This window comes from Cupressus sempervirens, chromosome 5, assembly GCF_028749045.1.
Source record: "Cupressus sempervirens isolate cs-2001-9-10 chromosome 5, ASM2874904v1, whole genome shotgun sequence".
Lineage (NCBI taxonomy): Eukaryota > Viridiplantae > Streptophyta > Pinopsida > Cupressales > Cupressaceae > Cupressus > Cupressus sempervirens.
In genome coordinates, this window is record NC_143122.1 from 204,426,967 (window position 1) to 204,451,092 (window position 24,126).

A 24,126-nucleotide genomic window follows, 5' to 3' on the forward strand; every position below is an offset into this window, starting at 1 on the left:
CTAATGTTATATATATTTTTAATAGTTCATACATATTGATAGATGGAGATTTGACACCTATATTGAAAGACTAGCAATTTTAGCTTTTATTTATAAATTTTTCTTTTCATTAAATTAATTGTTCTATTCTATGAAAATTTTTCCTAGTTATAATTTTTGTTAAACATTTTTTGAAGTTTCAAGTTGAAAAGCTTACAAAGAGCCCACTAGGGATTAAGTTTTGCTGAGTGTAAGGTCTCCGACATTTTTAAACGGATGAGGCCAAGATCATACTGTGGGCGAATTTGGTAGAATGGATAACCCTTGTTCCTTAGTTCTTAACCAAAAAAACTAGACAAAAAAAGTTGAACCTCTATAAAAAACAAATAATTTTTTTCACATTTTTACTATATTTAGTTGAATTATAAAATAGTCTTAGAAGCAACCCATCTAAATTACACTTAAATAAAACGAAAAAGTCCAAACAAGTTAAAGATCAATACCAAACCATAGTTAAAGAGTTGTGAATTTTTAATTAGAATTAGAAAATCTATTAAACACATCTTCAGATACATGCAACACATTATATTATACTCCCCTTTTAGCACTAACCTCTTCATCATCTATAACTAGAAGTACCTTGAACCAATAAAATTAAACTATTTTGATTATCTTTATCCTCTTTACAACACACAAGTTTCAAGAAATATGAACCCACTCAATGCTTCCAACAACACCTACCACTAAAAAATAATGAGATTGTTTATAACAAATCACATATATCGATAAAAATTAAATGTGGCTTGATGTTTTATCATCAAAATTGCATGTGCTTCATCCCCTACCCATGATTTGTTGCTCATTTTTTTTAGTCCAACCACGTCAATCTATAGGATCTCCCTCCACTCTTTTCCCACCTTAAAAATACAATGTGTAGAGTCCAATTTTACAACCGCCAATGCATTTTCTTATAGGTTTCCAAATCATTTTCACCAAAACCATTTGGTAAATATCTAGGAATTAGAACATTGCATGAAAGCACCTTTGAGACATTTATTTGGACATTTTGTCAAACAGATTACATTCACTAGACCACATTTTCAAGACACGTGATCAAATAGTTCACATGTCTTATCTTTGCATCTGAATTTCTTGAACATATCAGCCAGAGATTTTCCAACAACATTTGATAAATTTATTTTTTTAGACTCCTTGTTCTATGCAGGGTATTATAAAACAATGCCATATACTTTAGCTTTATGTGTGACGCATGAGCAAGCCTAGAAATTAATGGTTGTATTGGTCATTTTTCTATTTTATAACTTTATATGGTAGGCAATTTTTTTAAAGATCGTACACATTAATGAGCCAATTTTTTCTTAAACCATAATTTTGATAGTTAAAATTCTTAATAAATTGTCAACATTTCTTATAACATAATACTTTACCTGGTAATACAGATATATCATTATATAAAATTTATGCAATATATGTATGATAAAATATAGGATATTTTAATACCTATAAAAAGCATATAACACACACACACACACACACACACACACACACACACATTTCTTTTATTAATATTAATATATGCTTGTGTATATTAGTAATAATTTAGAATATTAAATATGTGAATTTAAGAAACTTAAATTTCTAATAAATAATACTATTATGTACTTGTTAATACATATTTTATATTATTTATTATATATTTTGCTTGGCCAAAGAAAGGGATCAAAATACTATAGCAATGGACTGCTTAATCCAGGATTGGACATCCCAAGTGTTTCTAACCCAACTCATTTGGGCTCATTTAATTTATCAACTAGGGACGTAAACTTGAAATGGTGTCTACAAAGTATATGCTTCAAACTTCTCTCTACTTAAGAATTATTCTACGAAAATTCAAATGATTATGCTATAGGAAATCTACACTAAAGCCGAGAATCAAATCTATTTTGACAAAGCATGACAATATGGTTGAGAACTACTTCAAGTGCCTATGCTACAAGAACGGTCCACTAATTTTGCTATCAATGGCTACAGGAACAACATGGTAAACTCTAGTTCTACGAACTGAAAGTAAATCCTATGCTAATTAACTAGTTCACTTCCTGTGTGGGCCCCCACAGAGAAGTAAAATAGAACTACTCAAAGATGGAAACTTGAAATGAACTTTCTATTCATAACAACAATAAACATACATATTGATAAACAACAAGATTACATTCAGTACTCAAAACTCAGAAAACTTCTGTCTTCTACTAAAAACTACTAATTAATTCCCTTTTTCTGGAACATAGACTTCTAGTTATTTAAGCACAAACTAGGAATAGGATTCCTATATTTTAGACTTCATCAACTATCAAAACAATGGATGGCATTGAATATTACAAGAGATGTATTAACTTTGGTGCCAAATGGAACATGAATTTAGGAGCTCATGACCTCTAGATTTCTCACTTTGACTCCAACTTTCCTAAAAATGGGTACTGGCTATTATGGACAAAATAGTTGGTGATGTGGAAGGTCATCAATGAAATTTACCATTGTTTGCTTGAGCTACTGACTCCACTTAGCTGAGTTAACTTTACCTTTGAATCTACAAACTATTAGTGCCTCCAAAGTAATAACATACATCAAGACTAATTCAAAATATCTCGTCTAAATTAGTTTACCCTATGTCATATTGCTACAGGAGAACTACCCAACCTAGCTAAGGAAGAAAAACATCATTCTCACTATTTTGTAATCAAATGACATATCATTTTATAGCATATTCATTTTACTCTTAGAAAGTAATTATGCACACATTTGTTTGAAATTATCATAAACATCGTGTTCTTAAACATCAAAGTTTTTAGAAAGTTTGCAAATTCAACTGAAAATGAAATGATAAAATAGACCATATTCTGGTCTCATAATTCCCTCTAACTAAAACTTTGACTTGTCCTCAAGGAAACATAAAATTCTTGACCCCCGCAGCCATCCTCAAATATGAGGGAACAGTATGTCCTTTACCTTCTATAGTGTAGTTCCAATAAAAACCTTTACTCTTCTTGTACCCTTCCCATTTGCAGAGCTCTTCTATCGTATCAAATTTTTCTAAATCTTGCTTATTAGTAAGCAATGGGGACAATAGCAGTGGAGGCTGAAAAGTAACAGCGATCCAATCACTTTTCCTTTCTTCCTCTAGCTTAATGTACTAGGGTGCTTGCTGACCAGCCATGATAAAATTCAACAGAGAATGAGGTTCCTTCTTCGGTAGGTCTTCTTTAAATCCTATCTAGTGCCATTGATTTCCCTACTTTGCTACAAGAAGATCTATTTCTACCATAGCTTTATATTCTTGATAGGCTACCTCCCTTAAAGGAGAAATAATTTGGTTTCTAGATTTCGATTGAGAAACTTTCAACCAATCAGAGTAAATTATTCTTGCATCTTTGGCTTCATGCCTAAGAAAAAGTGGAATCTCATACAGTAATTCTCTATACTAGCAGGCCTGATTTTCTCTACTAACTTCATTTTGGATCCAAGATATCAATGCCCTGAGTTGAATATCACCTACATAAAGCAGAGGGTTCCAATCTATGTTTTCAGGGACTACTAAATTATGTAAAAAGAGTTTACAAAGTAAAATTTTGATGGTTATAAGGGTAGTATGAAAAGTTTGGGAGAATTCTTGAGGAGTATTCAATGCTAAACTTTTACCTTGCATTACACAGGTCATATGGTAATTAACAAATTGTTCTTTCAAAAAGAGAGCATAAATAAGAGAAGGAGAGTGACAAGACATCAATTTAGGAATCATGGTAGTGACTTTTGTAAGTTTGCTACTTAATTGTTCAATCTTTATAGTTATTTCAATCAATTCTCAAGTTTGATTGAAGATTGTTTTGTTGAAGCTCTCTCTCTCTCTCTCTCTCTCTCTCTCTCTCTCTCTCTCTCTCTCTCTCTCTCTCTCTCTATTTTCCATTCTTCCCTCTCCTAGATTAATTGATTAGATAGCTATGAAATATTGCTCAACAATGAAATAGTGGAACCAGGATGGTAAGTAACATGTGATGCAGGTGAAGGACCAAGAGGAACAACTTGCTTGGCTATAGAAGCTAAAGCATCAGGTCTTTGTGAAAGAATATATTCATCAATAGTATCAACTATTTCTAAATTTATTCCAATAGCTTTTTCATGAAATTCTCTCCTTTGAAGAATAGGAGGAGAGCCTGCAACTCTAATAGATACACTATCATCATTGTTTGAATCTATGGAAATGATGGGTGGATGGACAGAGGATGTTCTTGCTATTGTAGGCAAACATTCTGTAGTTTCTTTATTTGAACCATCTTCAATGATGATCTTATCCTTATCAGAAGAAGAGGATTTCTCTTTTTCAATAGTTACATTTTTGGACACAAGGCATTATAAAGGCACACCCTTATTGGGTTTTACAAATGATTGTCTCCTTCAAGTTCTATGCCTAAAAGGGTAATTTTGCTACCTTTGAAGCTACAAGAAGTTCTAAATATGTTTCCTATACATACCCTTTCTTCTTCTTATAAACCCTAGGAACTGCAAGAGAGACAGTATTTAGGGAAATTTAATTTTACTTTTACCCTTATTAGATGTTGGACCCGACCTAGAGGTAGAAGCTATGAGAGAGAAAATTGGGGTTCTTTGTGACCTCTTGGGTCCGGATGAGGAAGATCCTGGTGCTAGGTTTACAGGATTTTCTTGAGATTCTCTTTCTTTTTCAACTTGCTCTGTAGGTTGCCTAATAGGGTTTTGCACTTTGCTTGAAACAAAATCTTCCCAAGATATCCCAAGTTGTTCCCTGAGGGATTTTTCTATGATGAGCTTAGTAAAATAGTGGTGTGAAATATCTTTTTTGGGGTTCCTTTTTGCACTACAACGACTCTTTTTAACAAAATGTGATACATAAAATGAGGAACATTCAAAGGGTAGTCATCATGTCTTAGACAACTCAAAAATTTGAAATTTGTGGCATGTAAATATGAATGTCTCCCCTCACAAGTAAAATATCTCACAATATAGATAGCACATTGTTTAGACCGTTCGAGTAAAGATGTATGGATTGTACATTGTTTCTAATCTATCTGAAGCCTTGGGTCTGTGTGCATTGTAAATTGGGCTCTAGCCAACGCTGCATCCAATGCATTTAAAAAATCCTCCCTTGCCAGAGGCAATTCCATTATCTCAGCTACAATTTTAAGTGAAAACAAAACCCTTATTCCTTTAACTATGGAAAAACCATCCCTTGGTGTCTGCAAAAATTCTAAGGTAAGCTCCTCATCCCATGTAGATAGTTTGAACATGTAATTCATCCACCTCCTAGCTTGAAATATAGGTAGGAAAATTGGGTCTCCCAACAATGTTGTATGGTCAAGTGGTTTTCTTCTTTTCAAATCACCCCCATTGTTCCTCTAGAGTGATTACCAGAGTAATTTCAAAAATGGAAAAACTTGGAACAAGACGAGAAGACAAGTGATAGTACTTGTTTTAAGATACTGATGTTTTTAGCATTTAAGATCACTTAATTCTACATTAAGCACCTTAGCTAGAACTTGTACTTACCAATTTGCAAAAATGTGTGACATAAAGGTAATTGTCACATCACATCATTCTTTTTATCATGTGGTGGCATATAAAGAATAACATGAACATTTAATGATCATCCAACAAATGAATGAAATATAATACCCCTCGCCCCAACTAAATTAGGCAATAGCTCTTGCAATTGCTAGTGACAAAGGTAACTAAAAAAAGAACACATTAAGAAAATTTTTGAACTTGAGTATGTGTACAAACCTTGTAATTAGTGTTGTCAGATGATACTATCATGGAAGTTGATGAAGGATGAGGTGAGGTGGAAGATGAGAAAAAGTGGAGAGAGGTAGAATTATTACTGAGAAAATAATTTCACAAAGAAAGTAGTTTATTATGATGAGTGAAGTGATCTTAGAGAGAGGACAACAAATGAGCAAGAAACTCATCTATAGTTTCTATAGGAATCGTAGGATCATTAGATGGATAGAATTGCTGTAGGAACTCTTCACAACTAGATGACTTATGGTAGAGTTTTAAGCGGTGCCCATTAGCAAGTAGTTTAAAGCAAACAAGATCAATGGTAGAAAGCTAGACTGCACCATTCTCAAACACAGAAATAATTTTATATGGTCCAAGCCAACAAGTTTAGAATTTTCCTGGAGTTTGCTGATAACGAGAATTATATAGTAGGGCCTAGTCTCCAATAGAAAACTTCTTGTTGCGGATGAACTTATCATGCCATTTCTTCCACCACTTTTGAATTATCTCAATATTATGCAGGGAAAATTTGCGATATTCATCAAGGGCATTCGGTTGTAGTAACCTATCTTCTTGAGCCTTTGAAAGATCAACATCTAATTCCAAAGTAGTTTTTAAAGTCTTGTGCTCAAATTCTATAGGCATGGAAGTAGATTTACCATAAAGTATTGAAATGGGGTAAAGCCAGTGGTGCTCTTCCATGTAGTCTTGTAAGCCCAAATTGCTTCAGGATGTTAGGTAACTAAGTCTTATTTGTGAATAGCAACTATCTTGGTCAGGATTGCTTCTATCTCTCTGTTTTTTATTTCTACTTGACCATTAGCTTGAGGATGGTATGGGGAAAATGTACCATGATGGATCATGTACTTCTTCATGAGTTTTGAAATTAGGCTGGATGTGAATTGAGCTCCTTGATCTATGACAATTTCTCTAGGTACTCCAAATTTGCTGAACATGCATTCATATAGAAAATATGCTACTTTGTGATCTTTGGCATGTGTCATAGCTTGTGCTTCAACCCATTTAGTTGCATAATCAATACATACTAAGATGTATGATTTTCCATGGGAAGAGGGTTATATTGGACTGACAAAGTCAATACCCCACTTGTCAAAAGGTGTGGCCACCACCTATGGCTATACATGCATTTCATCAAATTTAGTGGGCCTTCCGATGCATTGGAATTGATCACATGGCTTTGTATACTTTGTTGCATCTTTTGGAGAGTAGGCCAGTAGTATCTAGTTGTTAAAATCTTGTAGGTTGTTCTCTTTTCTATGAAATAACCCCCACATTGTTCATAATGACATGTCCATAAGATGTCATAGGTTCCATCTTCCCTCACACACTAGCAAGTTACTTGATCTAGTCTAGTGTAGAACATTAACCCAGCTATCCACGAGAAATTGAAACTCTTTTCCACCAATAGATGACACTACTTGGGTGAAAAGTGAGGTGGTTTTCTTCCTATAGCAAGGTAATTTTCTATATCTATGAACCATGAGTGATAACTTTCTATTAAAAATAGATGTTCATCAGGGAAGCTGTCATCTATGGTTACAAGATCATCAAGTACTTGAAGTCATGACTAAAAATCTTCTACTACATTAGCTCAGCCTGGTTTATCTATTATCTTCACATTAAAATCCTGCATGAAGAGTAGCCAACATGCTAATCTACTAGAAATAGCAAGTTTTTTCATCAAATATTTTATAGCAGAGAGATCAATGTAGACAAAAACCTCATAGCTTGTGTTATAATACCAACATTTATTAAATGCATACACAACAAAAATTAATTCTTTTTCAGTGATTGTATAATTCAGCTTAGTACTCTGCAAACTCTTACTAACATAGTAAATGGCATGCTCAATAGTACCTTCTTTTTGTCTCAAAACTACTCCTAAAGAAGTTCCAGATGCATTAGTGTGAATGTGAAAAGGTAGCTTCCAATCAGGGCCTCTAAGAAATGGTGTTATAGTCAAAACATCCTTCAATTGCTGGAATGTTACTTCATAGTTTTCTGTCCACTCAAATTCAGCTATCTTCTCGAGTAAGTTGTACAAGGGGGTAGCAAGCTTACTGGATTTTTTGATGAACCTCCTATAGTAATAGGCATGTCCAAGAAAGCTTCCAACATCTATTTTCTTGGATGGTGTTAGTAGATTAGTAATTATAGCAATCTTTTTAGGGTCCACTTGAATTCCACAAGAGGAAAGGTAGTGGCCAAGAACAACTCCTTCTTCCACAATGAAATAACATTTCTCACTATTAAGAGAAAGGTTGTATTCTTGAAACCTTTTTAATAACTTCTCCAAGTTGGCATGAGCTTGTTCAAATGTGTCACCATAAGTGGTGAAATCATCCATATAGATTTCAACACAATCAGTAGCTATGTTTGAAAATATGCTAAGTACTACTCATTGAAAAGTTGTAGTTGCATTACATAATCCAAATGGTAAGATAGAGTAAGAAAATGTTCCTCATGGATAGGTGAACACTGTCTTATCCTAATCTTCTAGATAAATATGGATTTGATTATATCTACTGAAACCTTCTAAAAATGAAAAATATCTCCTTCCTACTAGGTTATCCAGTACTTGGTCAATAAATGGAAAAGGAAAGTGATCCTTTTTAGTGGCTTTATTAAGCTCCCTATAGTTTACACATACTCTCCATTTTCCTCCCTTCTTTGGAGCAATAACTAGAGGTGACACCCATTGGCTATCAAAAATAGGATAGATAAATCCAATATTAAGAAGCTTTTTGTAACTCTACTTTGACTATATCTTTTAATGTTGGGTTTACTCTCCTTTGGGGTTGTCTCACTGGCTAACATTCTAAGTTAATAAATATTCTATGTGTATAAAGACTAGGACCTAATCCCTTATGTTAGTATAGTCCCATGCAAAGGGTTGCTGACTATCTTGCAATAGTTTAATGAGACTTGTCATCTGAGATGCAGTAAGGTTATTATTGACATTCAACTCTTTTGCTGCAGCAATCTCATCTCTCTTTACCTTATCCATATTTAAAACCTCTACTATTGATGGAGATTTAATTTCATGGGGTAATAATGTATGAAGGAAATTAGGTGCTATAGGAGATTGAGATGCATCACATTTAAACAATACAATTTGTAAGGATACAGTAGGATTTGCAGAAGTGGATTGCTTAGAATCATACTAATTACTAAGGATTGTAACTAGTACATCATCTTCTTCCTAGGATACAACAAATGGGTTTCTCTTAAGCATCATGAGCTATTGAACATAATTGACTTGTGAAGGATCATCACCAAGGTCCAACCAAGAAACTTGGTCAAGATCTAGTTGTGGTTGTGCAGGAGAGTACAGAGTTAACTTTTTAGTCTTGGCACCATCTGATATTGTCATTTTTCTTGCTCAACATGCAATGCATGCATCTATAGTGGCTAACCAAAATCTTCCTAAGATTAATGGATATCCTCCAAGGGTGCATCTAGGTGATAGCACAACAAAGTTTGAAGGAAAATCTAGGGAATCCAAGGTTATAATGATATCTTCTATCATTCCATTAGGCTTGACAATTGAGTTATCTACTAACTGAAGTATAGTAGGAGTATCCCTTAATCCAATAATGCTAAGTCTTAACAAGACTTCTCTATTCATGAAATTAATTGATGATCCTAGATAAATCAAAACATTCTAAATTTGGATGCCATATATGTGTATGGTAACCACAGGACTTCTTGGGTTAGAATACTTAGGCATTAGGGATTTGCTCAAATTTAAATTAGAAAGTTGTCCCAACACATGGGTAGTAGGAGGATCCTTTTTTCTTTCTACTAGACTACTTGACACATGCTTCTTTTAAAGTTTTATTGTAAAGGAGAATCTCCTTAAGCACATCCAATAAGGGAATCTAGATAGTCATTTGTTTAAACTGGTCTAGGAGATCAATTGCTACAAGATTTGGTTTAGATGAAGCTCCAGGAACTAACTGCGAATAAGAGGGAGTAGATGCTTGTGGGGGAATTGAGGCATTGGCTAGTTGATTTTTTAGAATATTTTTAGTATCAGCAACCTCAGTTATTGTAGGTCCTTTAGGTGGAGGCAACTTGGTTCAGGACCTTAGATGAATGTCATTTATCTATAAAGAATAAGCCTATTTCTTATTGTTGGGATTTGGTGCTGGCTAAGTAGGAAGTTGTGTTTGCTTTTGTGGGCTAACATTGGCTGTAGGAGGCAAAGGCATCGGGGCTTGCTACTAAGGTAGAAGCATAAGGGATTGCTGTTGAGGTGGCTAGTTAGGCCCCCACTAAGGTGGTTGCTACCAATTCTCTTGGTAGATAGGTTGCTAGTTAGGGCCCCATGAGGATACTAGTTATTTTGTTAAGGCCATTGATTATTTTTCTATAGATACAGAGGTGGTTGTTGGTAGGCTTGGTTATATTGTGGTTGCTGGTTGGGCCAATTATTGTTCTAATTCTATCCTTGAGGGCATAATTTGGAGGAATAGTGCATTACCACTAATTATTATTATAACCAAAATTATTTGGAGAGTCTTGAGGCATACCTTCTCTGAGCCCATGGTCATCTTTGAGAAACATAGATTACTTCTCCTGTATCCTCATCAATTGCTTTAAACTCAGTGGGCATTTTCCATGCATTTATAGCTACAATGGTCTTTCATGTGCAGTTCTTCTTCCTTTATCTACAACAAGAGCAAAATTCAATTAGCATAGCATCAACTTCATCCTTTTTCCTTTGGGCTTGCATGGTATCCAACTTTGTAGCAACATCATTAATGATATATTACTTGAAGTTAGACAGTAGGTTGGATAACTCCATCTTAGATACACCAGACCCACCATTGGTCTTATGTGGTAGGTTCCTTATTACTCTACCTTTCTTCACAATAGCTCTTGAATAGTTCTGACATATCTCCTTGATTTCATTCCAAGTCATTTTTGTAACATCTCCTCTAGCCATTAGGTCCAAGGCTTCCATACTTTCTTCTTGCACACCTCCTAGAAAAAGATGCTTCTTAGATTCTTCATTTAAGTTATGTTGTGTGTTCTATTGCACATTGAACAAGAATCTAGAAACATAGTCTTCCAAGGTTTCACCCTCCTTCCATGACATGTTAAAAATGTCATCACCCTTCATATCTTGACCTCTGTAATATTCTTTATATTTTTGAAGAAACAAATTACTCATTTTACTCCAGTTTGCTACAACATTTGCACCCAACCCCATGAACCATCTTAGAGCAACCTCCTTCAGAGTAGAGGGAAACAATTTCAACTTATGGGCATCAGTTGTGTAGTCATAGCTCCTACAGAGAATGTCAAACTCAAAAAGAAAGGTTTAAGGGTCTTCTATAATAAGGCCATGGGTGTGTGCACCAAGTTGTGGTGCCAAAAACATGACACCCCATTTTAAAAAAAAATTTAAAAGTGTGTACACGATTTCTAAAATTAAGAAATTTTATAAATGGGCTACAAACCCATAGCCCATTTTATTGTGCTTGTATTTCTCGCTTGTAGATTGTATGTGAGTTGAAGAAATTGAAGACTTTTTCCACCTGCCTCCTCAAAATGCCTCCTCATCATCAAAGTTCAAGATTGGGATCACGTCGTATGTTTTCTACTATTGTTTTTGCATTGTTTTATATATTTTGCATTATTTTGTAGGTTTTTTCAATTTTTCTTTAAATTTTTTTATTTATTTAGATTGCAATTGGTTTCTTATCAAGAAATATAGTTATTTTCACTTAGGTTTGCACCCTTGTCCAAGGCCTATGCGCGAGGACAACCTAGTGAAGCATGAAAACAACCTCCAAGCGGTGGGACTTGAACTATGAGGTTGAGTCTCCAGAGAAGGCCGACTTCCTCTTACTATTAGGGTGCACCTATCTACTCTTGGAGAGAAAAGGGAAGAAAGAGAACACGAAAGCAAATATACCTAGTCTAATCTAAGGAGGTGATGCACCAAAATAGAGTGTTCAGACTTCTTTTCTGCCCATATATGCACTACAGGACCAAGATAACATTCAAAAGGCATACACACACAAACTTATATCAATCAGCAACCACATACAGATCAGGAGACCAAGCTAAATGACATAAGGAAAAGGATTTCACTTATATATTATCTAGTAGGCCAAGAATAGATACAATATGCCAGTCACAGATCTCAACAATACACCAATGAGAGGCAAGATGAATGCACATGCACATTGATGGCTGAAGGAGATGATACAGAATGTTATACAGCTCAGAGACAAAGGGAATTTTACACTGCAGACCTGCAAGCAGTAGCAGAGAAATCAAAAAAAGAGTCCCCTTAAGAAAAGATTACAAAATTTCCTTTATAGTTTAGCATAACTGAGAAAATTGGCTCTACATTAACTGCTCAACTACTGCCATCTAGCTCCCATACAAAAAGATCCGATCAAAGATCACACTCGAGCATGGTTCTGAGGTACAAAATCAGGTATTCGATTGAAGAAATGCCTCGAATAGACAGAAGCGGCACCAATGAATGATCCTGACATAGTAGATGGATCGACTGAGACGGTTGAGTGTTTTCCTATGTTTTGCATTCATTTCTAGTAGGTCAGAATTGATCACGAAGATCAGATCGCAAGATAAAATCGATCACCTTTGCTTCCTGGTTCATGAATCAACAGGGTCGTCAAGGTCAAATGGTTCCATATGCCGACTGGGCCACGTAGGCCAATCACATTCCTTTAATTCTGCCACCTGGGAAGTCCTCCATGGTTGACCTTCCTTTATTTAACTAACCACGCCACCTTTCAGATTGTTATCATTAACCGTAACCGCCAGCCGCTAACCGCCAACCTTGGCCGGGCCAGTGAGACACGTGTCGACAAATCACTATGTTGCCATGGTAAAGATCGCACAACTTTACCATAGTGAGATGGTGCTATTTGTCAATCAGTTTTGAATCTAACAATCGTGATGACTCATCGTGTCATTGCTGTCCTTACCCCGAGCCTATCATATCTGGCGCCACCTCAGCAAAATGCACCATGCCCAAAAGAAACCTGTCAATATTGATCGATGTACCCTGTTGCAATCGGGCTCTGCCGACACATGGAAAAAGGGTGCCATGTCGCTATGGTAAAGATTGTGCAACTTCATCATGGTGACATGGTGCCATCCGTTGATTTGCCTTAAATCTAGCGGCAAGCAAGATGGATACTGCCCCTCAGTGCATCGATGAATAGGAACTGGCCATGTTGAACTTTCTGATGGATCCTCGCTGACATGTCTGGACCCATGGGGACACGTGTCCTCCAAGTGCTATGTCGCCATCATAATTCTCGTGCAGCTCTTCTATAGCATGATGGCGCCTATCGTTGATCTTTGCAGATCTGACGATGGAGTTCTAACCCTTGACTACACTGACCGTGCTGAAGATCTGGTCCCGTGCACTGACTGTGTTCTGACTTGGTATATGTGGCGGTTCCTTATTGGCCATTTGAAGTGCTGACCTGGTAGATTCCAAGACCTAACCCCATGGAGTGGCCACGTGTCGCTATGAGAAAATTGAGGTCAAATTCCCATAGTGCCATGGCGCCCAATTGATGACATGTCTTCTCTCTTGCACGTGGCTCCCTCTGATTCGCTACCATGGCACTGGGCTTCTAACTGTGTAGGTGAGGTACAAATGGGACCCAACCACTTGCCTAAACTCTTGCCATTGATCCTTTCCGTTGCCATGAACACCTTCCGGTCGGCTGGGCACTATGTCGCTATCGAAAAACTCGTGATTTTTTCGATGGTGACATGGCGCCTTGCCGTCCTTTTGAATTTTTTGACCCATGAAAACTAACCACCCGCCGTTGTGAACAATTCTCAATCCGTCATGAAACTTTTCCGATGACGCGACCTGCCCGCCGTCAGACTTTTTTGGCAGGTGCTATGTCGTTATGCAAATTTTTCGGCCAACATGCGATAGCGACATAGCACCTACGGCACTACAGAACTTCTTCAATGATGCGACCTATTGCCCTGCAAGCTGGACCCACTGGACATGTGGCAAAAGGGTGCCATGTCGTGAACATAAGTCTCGTGCAAATTTTGATGGCAAGATAGCGCCAACCATAGATCTTCCTCAGATCTGACGGTAGAGAAACTTGCGGGCCGCAAAACATATGTTATAAAGCTCTGCATTAAAATAATGTTAACCTTGGGAATTAGCTGTTTGGATGGGCTAAACATTTGAAATTTGAAATTTGGCAGGGGAAACAAAATGTGGTAACATTCTGGTGACTCGTAGGGGATGCGAGCCTGCTATGCATCAGACCAGTGCCTGCAAAAAATCCATTGGGCTATGGAGTCAAAAAGGCTTGAATTCGAGCACTGCAAAACCCTAATTCGTCTGTAAGAACATTGAAAACCCTAGCTCTGCAACTGCAACTAGAAACAGAACAAGACTTCCTCTGCAACCTGAGACTATCAAAACTTCGAGAGTTGGCAACTCAAAAAGAGAACCATGTGCACGCGCACTTCTTGAAAAATAAGTACATCAGAAAGAACTAAACTACTTATATACATGAACTTGACCCTCATTAGAAAAAAGCTTTACGATAAATCCTATTGACTGGAATGGGCAAAACTTCACCATTGGGTCTGCTCAATTGAAATGCATTGGCCTGTTTGCAACTGGCTATCAGATAGGGGCCACTCCATAATGCATCGAACTTGGAATGTCTTCCTAGTTTTGCTTTGTCTGAGTCCCACTTGAGGACTAAATTTCCTTCTCTGAAGGTTTTGGCCCTAGCCCTCTTATCAAAACTTCTTTTCATCTACTGTTGATGCATTTCCAGAGTTTGCATAGCCTTGTTTCTCTTTTATTCTAGTTCAATCAGTTCTGCCATTCTTACTGACATGGCACTATCTTCAATCAATTCCAGCTGATGAGCCAACTCCAAGGATTTGAATTCCAATGAAATTGGGAGTCTAGCCTCCCTACCATATACCAGCACAAAAGGTGAATTCCCAATAAATCTCTTGGGTGTTATCCTATCAACCCATAGAGCAATTCTTAATTTCTTATGCCAGACCCTCTGATTGTCTTCTATTGTCCTCTTCATGATTCTGATTAGATTCTTGTTGGAAGATTCAGCCAAACCACTACCCTAGGGATAGTAATTTGATGATGTGCTCAGGTAGATATTGTGATTCATTGCCCATGCACAAATCTGGGTTCCAACAAAAGACTTGGCATTGTCTGAGATGATAGTAGAAGGAGCACCAAACCTAGATAAAATTCCATCAAGGAACTCAACAACTGATGGTTCTGTGGCATCCTTCAAGGCAAACTCCTCTGTCCATCTAGTGAAATAATCAGTAGCAGCCAAAATCCATTTATGACTTGCACAAGATGGAGGATTAATGGGGTGTATAAAATCCAACCCCCACTGGGTAAAGGGCTGATCCACTTGAATAGGATGAAGGGGGAGAGCTGCAAGCCTCTGTTTGCTTGAAAAGAAAGCACATTTCTCACATTTCCTCACATGTCTATAACACTCATGGAACAGAGATGGCCAATAATAACCAGCCCTCATGATCTTCATGGCAGTTGTTCTTGCAGAGAAATGGCCACCATCAGGGCCATCATGAAGTTCCTTAATCATCCTCTTAGCCTGATCCTCTTCAATGCATCTCAATAGGGTCCCATTAAAATCCCTCCTGAATAGGATACCATCAATCACAACATAGGGAATGAACTGTAGTCTATATTGTCTTCTTTTAGCTTTGTCCAATCCCTGAGGGTATCCATTCCCCGATAAGAAGTTCTTCATATCATCTATCTAGCTCCTTGGACCATTAACATTTCCTTCCTCCTGCTGCTCTCTTATTACCATAGCAGCCTTTTCATCTGAATCCTGGCCTAATAACATCTCTTTGCACAATCCTTTCCCTCTTACTAGCTTGGTAATCTGAATATCAACATCATATTCCATTACCCTGGTGATCCATCTAGCTCTCTTTTCACTGATATCCTTGTTTAATAGGAAGTCTTTTACACTGGCATGGGGCACCAACAAATGGATCCTATTGTGGGATAAGAGGTTCTTGAATTTATTCAAGGCTCTGATGACTGCAAGGGCTTGCTTCTCTACATAACTATACTTATCTTCATATTCCTTGAGTCCTTCATTGAAGAAAGCTATTGGCTACTCCTCATCCTTGCCATTTGTTTGAGTCAAGACAACAGAGATACTTGACTCACCACCTAGAGTGTAGAGGATGAAATCTTTCTCAAAATTTGGGTTCATGAGAGTAGGGGCTGAGGCTATGGCTATCTTGATCTCTTCAAAACTCTCTTTCCCTTCCTTGGTCCATGAGAAGACATACCTTTTTAAAGCATAGCAGTAAGAGGTTTCACCATTGTAGCAAGATTAGGAATAAACCTTCTCACAAAATTTATTCTACCCAGGAAACTTTGTAGCCCCTTGTGTTTAGGAAGAGGAAGGGCAAGTATTGCCTTTGTTCTTTCTGGATCAATGGTCAGCCCATCCTTAGATACAATGTGTCCCAATAATTTTCCTTGGCTTGTAGCAAAGACACACTTGGCTGGGTTAAGGGAAACCCCAAACTCTCTACATCTCAAAAATACCTGCCTTAGATGATTAAAATGATCTTCTACATTTTTTGACTATACAGTTATATCATCAAGGTATACTAGACAAACTTATCGATTAATTTTTTGAAGGCCATCTCCATTGCCTTCTAAAATGTGGCACCTGCATTTGTTAGTCCAAATGACATCTTGCAATAAGAATAGGTGCCCCACTTAGTAGTAAATGTTGTCTTATATCTATCAGATTCTTTAACCAGTACTTGATTATAACTAGAGAATCCATCAAGAAACAAGAACCTCCTTGACCCACTGACTCTGGACAGGATTGTCTCCATGGAAAGGAGAGGATGGTGATCTTTAAGGGAAGCTTGATTAAGATCCCTAAAGTTCACACACAATCTGATTTCTCCATTCTTCTTCCTTACAGGGACAAGGTTAGCTACCCATGATGAGTGTTTGATAGGAAATATTATATTGGCCTCTATCAACTTGGATAGTTCTTTTCTCATTAGGGGCTCAATCTTAGGATTCACTGGTCTCTATTTTTGCCTTACTGGTATGGCTTTATCAACTAAATCTATGGTATGCTGAAACAAACTAGGATCAAATCCTTTTAAGTCATCGTATGTCCAAGCAAATACATCATTAAATTCTTGACATAAATGAATGAAGTTTTCTTGCTTAGTTTCAGAACATACCTTCCCCATATTTAGAGATTTTCCATCAGCAATTGTAACTGGGGCATAATCATCCTTTTCTGCAGCTAGATTCATTCCTTTACCTCTTGTTTGATCATTAGGATTAAAGACACTCTCCAAGGTAATGAGACCCTTGGGGAACTTGTTAGAACTGAGATGAATGATCTGATCACCATACTGATCTTGCAGCCTTGACTAATTTTTACCTGAGAATGCTACCTCATTTTGTAAGAAACTCACAATTTTCTCATCAGAATCAAACACCTGCCAATGAGTGTTGTTGTCAGGGATGGTAGGCCTCACTACCACCCTTATTTTTTGCTTCTTCTTCTCCTCAAGATTCTCTGGTACATCATAAGTTGCACCCACTGCTGCAAGTCTATCAACATGTTTATTTTCTTTCCTAAGAATGCTTTGAATATTAAATGCATTTCAGCCCTCAAGAAAGTCCCAGACTCTGTGTTTGTAAGACTTGAGCAGGCCATTTTTGGTGATATTCTGGTTTCTCACTTGGTTGACTACCAACTCACTATCTCCATATACTTTCAAGGCTTGAATTCCTCTCTTTTGGGCAAGTAAGAGACCTTGAATCAAGGATTCATACTCGGCCACATTATTGGTGCAATTGAATTGGAGCCTAAAGGAGAAGTAGTATCTTATTTGTGTAGGAGAGACCAACATAACACCAACCCCTGATCCATTTCTATTCCTTGAGCCATCAAAGTACATACTCCATGTTCCATTTATATCATCATTAGTCCCAACAAGATCAAGAACTTGAGCATCTTTCTCTATTATGCAATATGTACTAAGGCCTGTCTCAAGAGTCTCTAACATAGGCTCAAACTGATATGCATTTGCCCACTCATCCAAGAAGAAATTAGGAATCTCTACTATGGAAGTGATAGGCTCATTTACTATGTCATTTTCATCCATCTCTAGAATAGGGCAATTCATGTTGATGAAGTTGGGGGTGTAGGATTCAGTGTGATGAAGGGCTTGAGGTTTTGCTCTAATTGAGGCATTGGCTCCATATCTAGTCTTAAATGACATATATGACCAATCAGCAGATATGAATCCACCAATTTGAGCAGTGAAGTCTCTTGAAAGATAGATAGAAAAATGAGGCTTGACTTTAGCAACAGATATGTCTTGAATCACAGTGCAACCAGGGCATGCATGTAGGGCCATTTCCACATTCCTAAGGATACCTACAGTTTTGACAATACTACCATCCAACTGTAACAATTCCCTAACAATGGGCTCATATTTCATTCCTAAAGCATTAGCAACACACCTAGTCATTACTGAGCTACTAGCCCCTGAATCTATCATGCAATTGTGGACTAGTTTGCCTCCTATAATCAGGGAAACATAGAATGGAGGAGGTCTAACCTTTTTATTTGTCTCCACATCTTCTACTGGTTGTACTAGACTTGTGGCATTCCCCATGATAGATGGCTGATCCTTGGGTTCAATCTTCTCTAATTCTTTCTGCAGCAACCTCTTTTGCATTGGTATGGTAGCAACATCATCCCACATAGAAATATTCACATTGGTCTTCTTCATTTGCTCTACCACACTGAAAGGTGTATTAGGAACTTTGGTAGAAACTTTGGGAGCTGCACTTATAAGAGGTTGAGATGGGGCAGCATAAGGATCACTTGCATCTTTCTTCCTAGGATCTTGATTTTGATGTGGTGAAGTACTTGTTTGTTCATTTTCTACATGTGCATGAGGTGCAACACTTGAAGTTGAGGCCTACTTAGGAGAAGGAGGGGCAGCATGTTCCATATCTCTCTTCTTACTTCTTGTATTATGAGCAACGAAATCCTAGTTTACATTACAGTGCTCCCCAACCTGATGATTCATAAAAGAGCAATCATCATGTCATTGAATATATGAGGCGTCCTTGGGATGATCCTCCTTGTATGATTGCTTTGCTATAGGTTCCTGGTTAGTTAGGGCCAAATAAGATTCTGCCTTCTGGCACATGCAATAGGTATAAGAATAGTTGCAAGAAGGACAAAAATCTTGATCTTGGGCCAAGTTATTTTGAGGGACTATTGTTCTATTTTGATTTGAGCTTGAAGAAGAAGCATGACTATTTTGCCTACCCTGATCAAAAGAGCTATTCCACTGATTAGGAGGCCTACCACCATTTGGAGCTTGATATTGCAATTGGGGAGGCTTGCCACTTTGAGCCTGCTGTCTCTCTAAGGCCACCACCTTGTTACTCATTTTTTGCATTATAGAAAAACTATCCTCTAATCTTTTCCCTTGGTCCTTCAACTCCCTCCCCCGCTCTTGCAATTTTTTATCCAGGGTCTTCTCTCTTTTATCTGTATTCAGCACTAGACCCTGGAGCATTTCTTTGAGTTCATCTATCCCATTTGAGGACATGGAAACTTGAGGAACTGGAGTAAGGGCCTGTGATGTAGAAGTTGTAAGAAGAGGGGCCATTGCTGGTTGGTGGTTGGGAACATCAGGAAAGAAAGCCATAGGGGGCCTTGGAGCCAACTTTCCTCCTTGTATTAGGATGTTCTCAGTTTTTATGGCTATCTCATAAGCATTAGGCAAGGTATCTCTTCCCATAGTTTGGATTATAGTGGTAATATCACTGTTAAAAGCTCTAAGGTAATGCAAGAAGGCATTACCAGGGGTAGGTTTCACTGTAGTAGGTATTCTATCCCATGTCTTTTGAAATCTATAGTTAAAATCAGTCATACACTCATGGGGGGCTCTTTTAATAGTAGTCAGCTGCTCTAAAAGTGACAGATGGTCACTTCTATCCTCAAAATATTTGCACAATCCTGCTCCTAGTCCATCCCAATCAGTTATAGAACCATGAGCTAAGCCTCTATACCACTATAATGCTTTTCCTTTTAAAGATGAGGCTAGAAGTCTGATAGCAACATCATCCTCTGTAATACCATGAATATTACAGACATTTGCTACCTCTTGGATATGCTCTAAAGGGGAGATGGAAGTTTCACCAGTAAAATTAGGTATACTTTTTAGTGCTGATACTGATATATCATGTCTTTGGGCTAACAATAGAGGACTTCCACCATTAAAGGTGGCAAAAGCATGAACTCTTGGTTGTGCCATGTAAACAAGTGTTCTATTGATGAGTGTTGATGGCAATCTAGGCTGAGTTTGAACAGTAGGAGGAGTAGAGACAGACCTTACAAGTACATTAACTATTATCACTCCCCTAACTGGTGATAATGAAGTTCTAGCCCTCCTTCTTCTAGGATTTGAAAGAGAAAGCTCTTGATATTGAAATTTACCTCTAGAAGATGCCCTTGTTTCAGCTCTGGGCATGAATCGCTGCCACTTTTGCCTGGAACCAGATTTTTTGATGATCAGAGTCACCAAGTACTTTTGAAGAATCAGCCTCTTGAAGGCTTGAATACTGAAGCCAGCACTACCTCTTTAGCATTGATATCTGAAACTCTTTCTTCTTTGACACCAGTAGACTTTAAATTTTGTTTGAAGAGAGTCCCACCGAGCATGCCAAAAACTATTCTCACTTAGGTTTGCACCCTTGTCCAAGGCCTATGCGCGAGGACAACCTAGTGAAACATGGAAACAACCTCCAAGCTATGGGACTTGAACTGTGAGGTTGAGTCTTCGTAGAAGGCCGGCTTCCTCTTACTATCTTGGCACACCTATCTACTCTTGGAGAGAAAAGGGGAGAAAGAGAGCACGAAAGCAAATCTACCTAGTCTAATCTAAGGAGGTGATGCACCAAAATAGAGTGTTCAGACTTCTTTTCTGCCCATATATGCACTACAGAACCAGGATAACATTCAAAAGACATACACACCCTTAGACTTATATCAATCAACAACCACATACAGATCAGGAGACCAAACTGAATGACACAAGGAAAAGGATTTCACTTATATATTATCCAGTAGGCCAAAAATAGATACAGTATGCCAGTCACAGATCTCAATAATACACCAATGAGAGGCAAGATGAATGCACATGCACATTGATGGCTGAAGGAGATGATACAAAATGTTATACAGCTCAGAGACAAAGGGAATTTTACACTGCAGACCTGTAAGCAGTAACAGAGAAATCAAAAAAAGAGTCCCCTTAAGAAAAGATTACAAAATTGCCCTTATAGTTCAACATAACTGAGAAAATTGGCTCTGCATTAACTGCTCAGCTACTGCCATCCAGCTCCCATATAAAAAGATCCGATCAAAGATCACACTCAAGCATGGTTCTGAGGTACAAAATTAGGTATTTGACTGAAGAAATGCCTTGAATAGATAGAAGCGACACCAATGAATGATCCTGACACAGTAGATGGATCAACTGAGATGGTCGAGTGTTTTCCTATGTTTTGCATTCATTTTTGGTATGTCAAAATTGATCAAAAAGATCAGATCGCAAGATAAAATCGATCACCTTTGCTTCCTGGTTCATGAATCAACAGGGTCGTCGAGGTCAAACGGTTCCATATGCCGACTGGGCCACGCGGGCCAATCACATTCCTTTAATTTTTCCACCTAGGAAGTCCTCCATGGTTGACCTTCCTTTATTTAACTAACCGCGCCACCTTTCAGACTATTATCATTAACCATAACCGCCAGCCGCTAACCACCAACCTTGGCTAGGCCAGTGAGACATGTGTCAACAAATCGCTATGTCGCCATGGTAAAGACCACACAACTTTACCATAGCGAGATGGCTCTATCCATCGATCGGTTTTGAATCTGATGATCGTGAAGACTCGTCGTGTTACTGCTGTCCTTACCTCGGGCCCATCATATCTGGTGCCACCTCAGTGAAATGCACCATGCCCAAATGACACCTGTCAATACTAACTGACGTACCCTATTGCAACCAGGCTCTGCCGACACGTTGCGAAAGGGTTCCATGTCGCTATGGTAAAGATCGTGCAACTTCATCATGGAAACATGGCGCCATCCGTCAATTTGCCTTAAATCTGACGGCAAGCAAGATGGATACTGCCCCTCAGTGCATCGATGAATAGGAACTGGCCTCGTTGAACTGTCGGATGGATCCTCACTGACATGTATGGACCCACAGGGACATGTGTCCTCCAGGTGCTATGTCACCATCATAATTCTCATGCAGCTCTTCTATAGTGCGATGGCGCCTGACATTGATCTCTGCAGATCTGACGGTGGAGTTCTAACCCTTAACTGCACTGACCGCGCTGAAGATCTGGTCCCATGCACTAACTGTGTTCTGACTTGGTATATGTGGCAGTTCCTTATTGGCCATTTGAAGTGTCAACCTGGCAGATTCCAAGACCTGACCCCACGGAGTGGCCACGTGTCGACTAGGCGCCATGTCATTATGAGAAAATCGAGGTCAAATTCCCATAGTGCCATGGCGCCCAATTGATGACATGTCTTCTCTCTTGCATGTGGCTCCCTCTAATTTGCCACCATGGCACTGGGCTTCTGACACTGCAGGTGAGGTATAAATGGGACCCAACCACTTGCTTGAACTCTCACCGTTGATCCTTTCTGTTGCCGCGAACCTTGCCGCTGACGCTGGGACTCACCGTAGAACACCTTCTGGCCGGCCAGGCACTATTTCGCTATCGGAAAACTCATGAGTTTTTCAATGGCGACATGGTGCCTTGCCGCCCTTTTGAATTTTCCAGCTCATGAAAATTGACCACCCGCCACCGTGAACAATTCCTAGTCCATCGTGAAAATTTTCCAATGACGCGACTTGCTCGCCGTCAGACTTTTCTGGCGGGCGCTATGTCGCTATGAAGATTTTCCAGCCAACACGCAATAGTGACATAGTGCCTATGGTGCCACAAAACTTCGATGACACAACTTGTTGCCCTGCAAGCTGGACCCACCAGACACGTGGCGAAAGGGTGCGATGTCGCGAATGTAAGTCTCGTGTAGATTTTGATGGCAAGATAGCGCCAACCATAGATCTTCCTTAGATCTGACGGTAGAGAATCTTGCAGGCTGCAAAAAATATGTTATAAAGCTCGACATTAAAATAATATTAACCTTCAAAATTAGCCGTTTGGACAGGCCGAATGTTTGAAATTTGAAATTTGGCAAGGGAAACAAAATGTGGTAACAATAATGAACCACCAAATCCCCAACTAGATCAATAAGATCAAAACCAAAACCCTCCATAAGATCAAAACCAAAACCCTCCACAAGATGAGAATCAAAACCCTCCACAACAAGAACAAGAAATTTCACAACCTGCACGGATTGGAAGACCTCCTCTTGGCACACAAGACAACATAATAAATAAAATATAAAGAGGGAAAAATGAATTAGAAGCACTCATTGGTAGGTTAAAAGCTTGTGGACAAACCAATCCAATGAGAGCACAATTGACATCCTCACTCGAGTCCATTATGACCCATGTAGCTTCTATTAGTGGTTAGTTGGATATTTAGTGTGTTAAGAGGGATGAACAAATAAGATATCATGCAAAAAAATTATCATATCAAGATGTAAAAAAAAGAAATAGAAAAAGGTAGCATTTGTGCATTGTTTAAAAAGCTTGGTGAACAAAATATTGTTAGAGAGATAACTAAAAGGTTCCCCATCCATTGGTGCATACATGATGGTATTAGAAATAACTTTTGGAATAGATGGTGGATGGCCTTTGATGCCCCTCCCTGCAATAATCACGAGGTTCCAATGTATTCGTTAAAGAAATTGTATTATGAATTTGTCCTTGGGGAGATCCCCAATTATTTTGATATATTAGAATCTTAGGGTAGAGGTGAGGGGTCATCATTTGAGAGGCCAGGGACACATCATGACCCTAATGTAGTTAGGGCATCGATTGTCAAGCCACAAGGTGAGCATGTGATTATTCCTTCAGTTGTGAAGGAACATGTTGAGACCAACACTCTAGGGACTATTAATTCTTTGATGCATACCCTCATTAAATGCATAAGTCCATTAGCTGAGGAGGAGCCTTCTATGCATTGCGGTCACATGTGCACATCATGTGAATCCTTATGCACATTTGGCTGTC

The 24,126-nt window shown here is 38.3% G+C and overlaps 1 protein-coding gene across 1 annotated transcript in view; it reads left to right on the forward strand.

Moving 5' to 3' along the window:
• The window catches only part of LOC149555130 (uncharacterized), a 78,313-nt gene extending 65,004 nt beyond the window's left edge, over positions 1–13,309 (forward strand). The window contains exon 4 of the mRNA XM_089829190.1: positions 13,189–13,309. Within this exon, the coding sequence (XP_089685316.1) occupies positions 13,189–13,309 (121 nt within the window). The remainder of the gene's footprint in view (positions 1–13,188) is intronic.
• Positions 13,310–24,126: the final 10,817 nt, after the last annotated feature.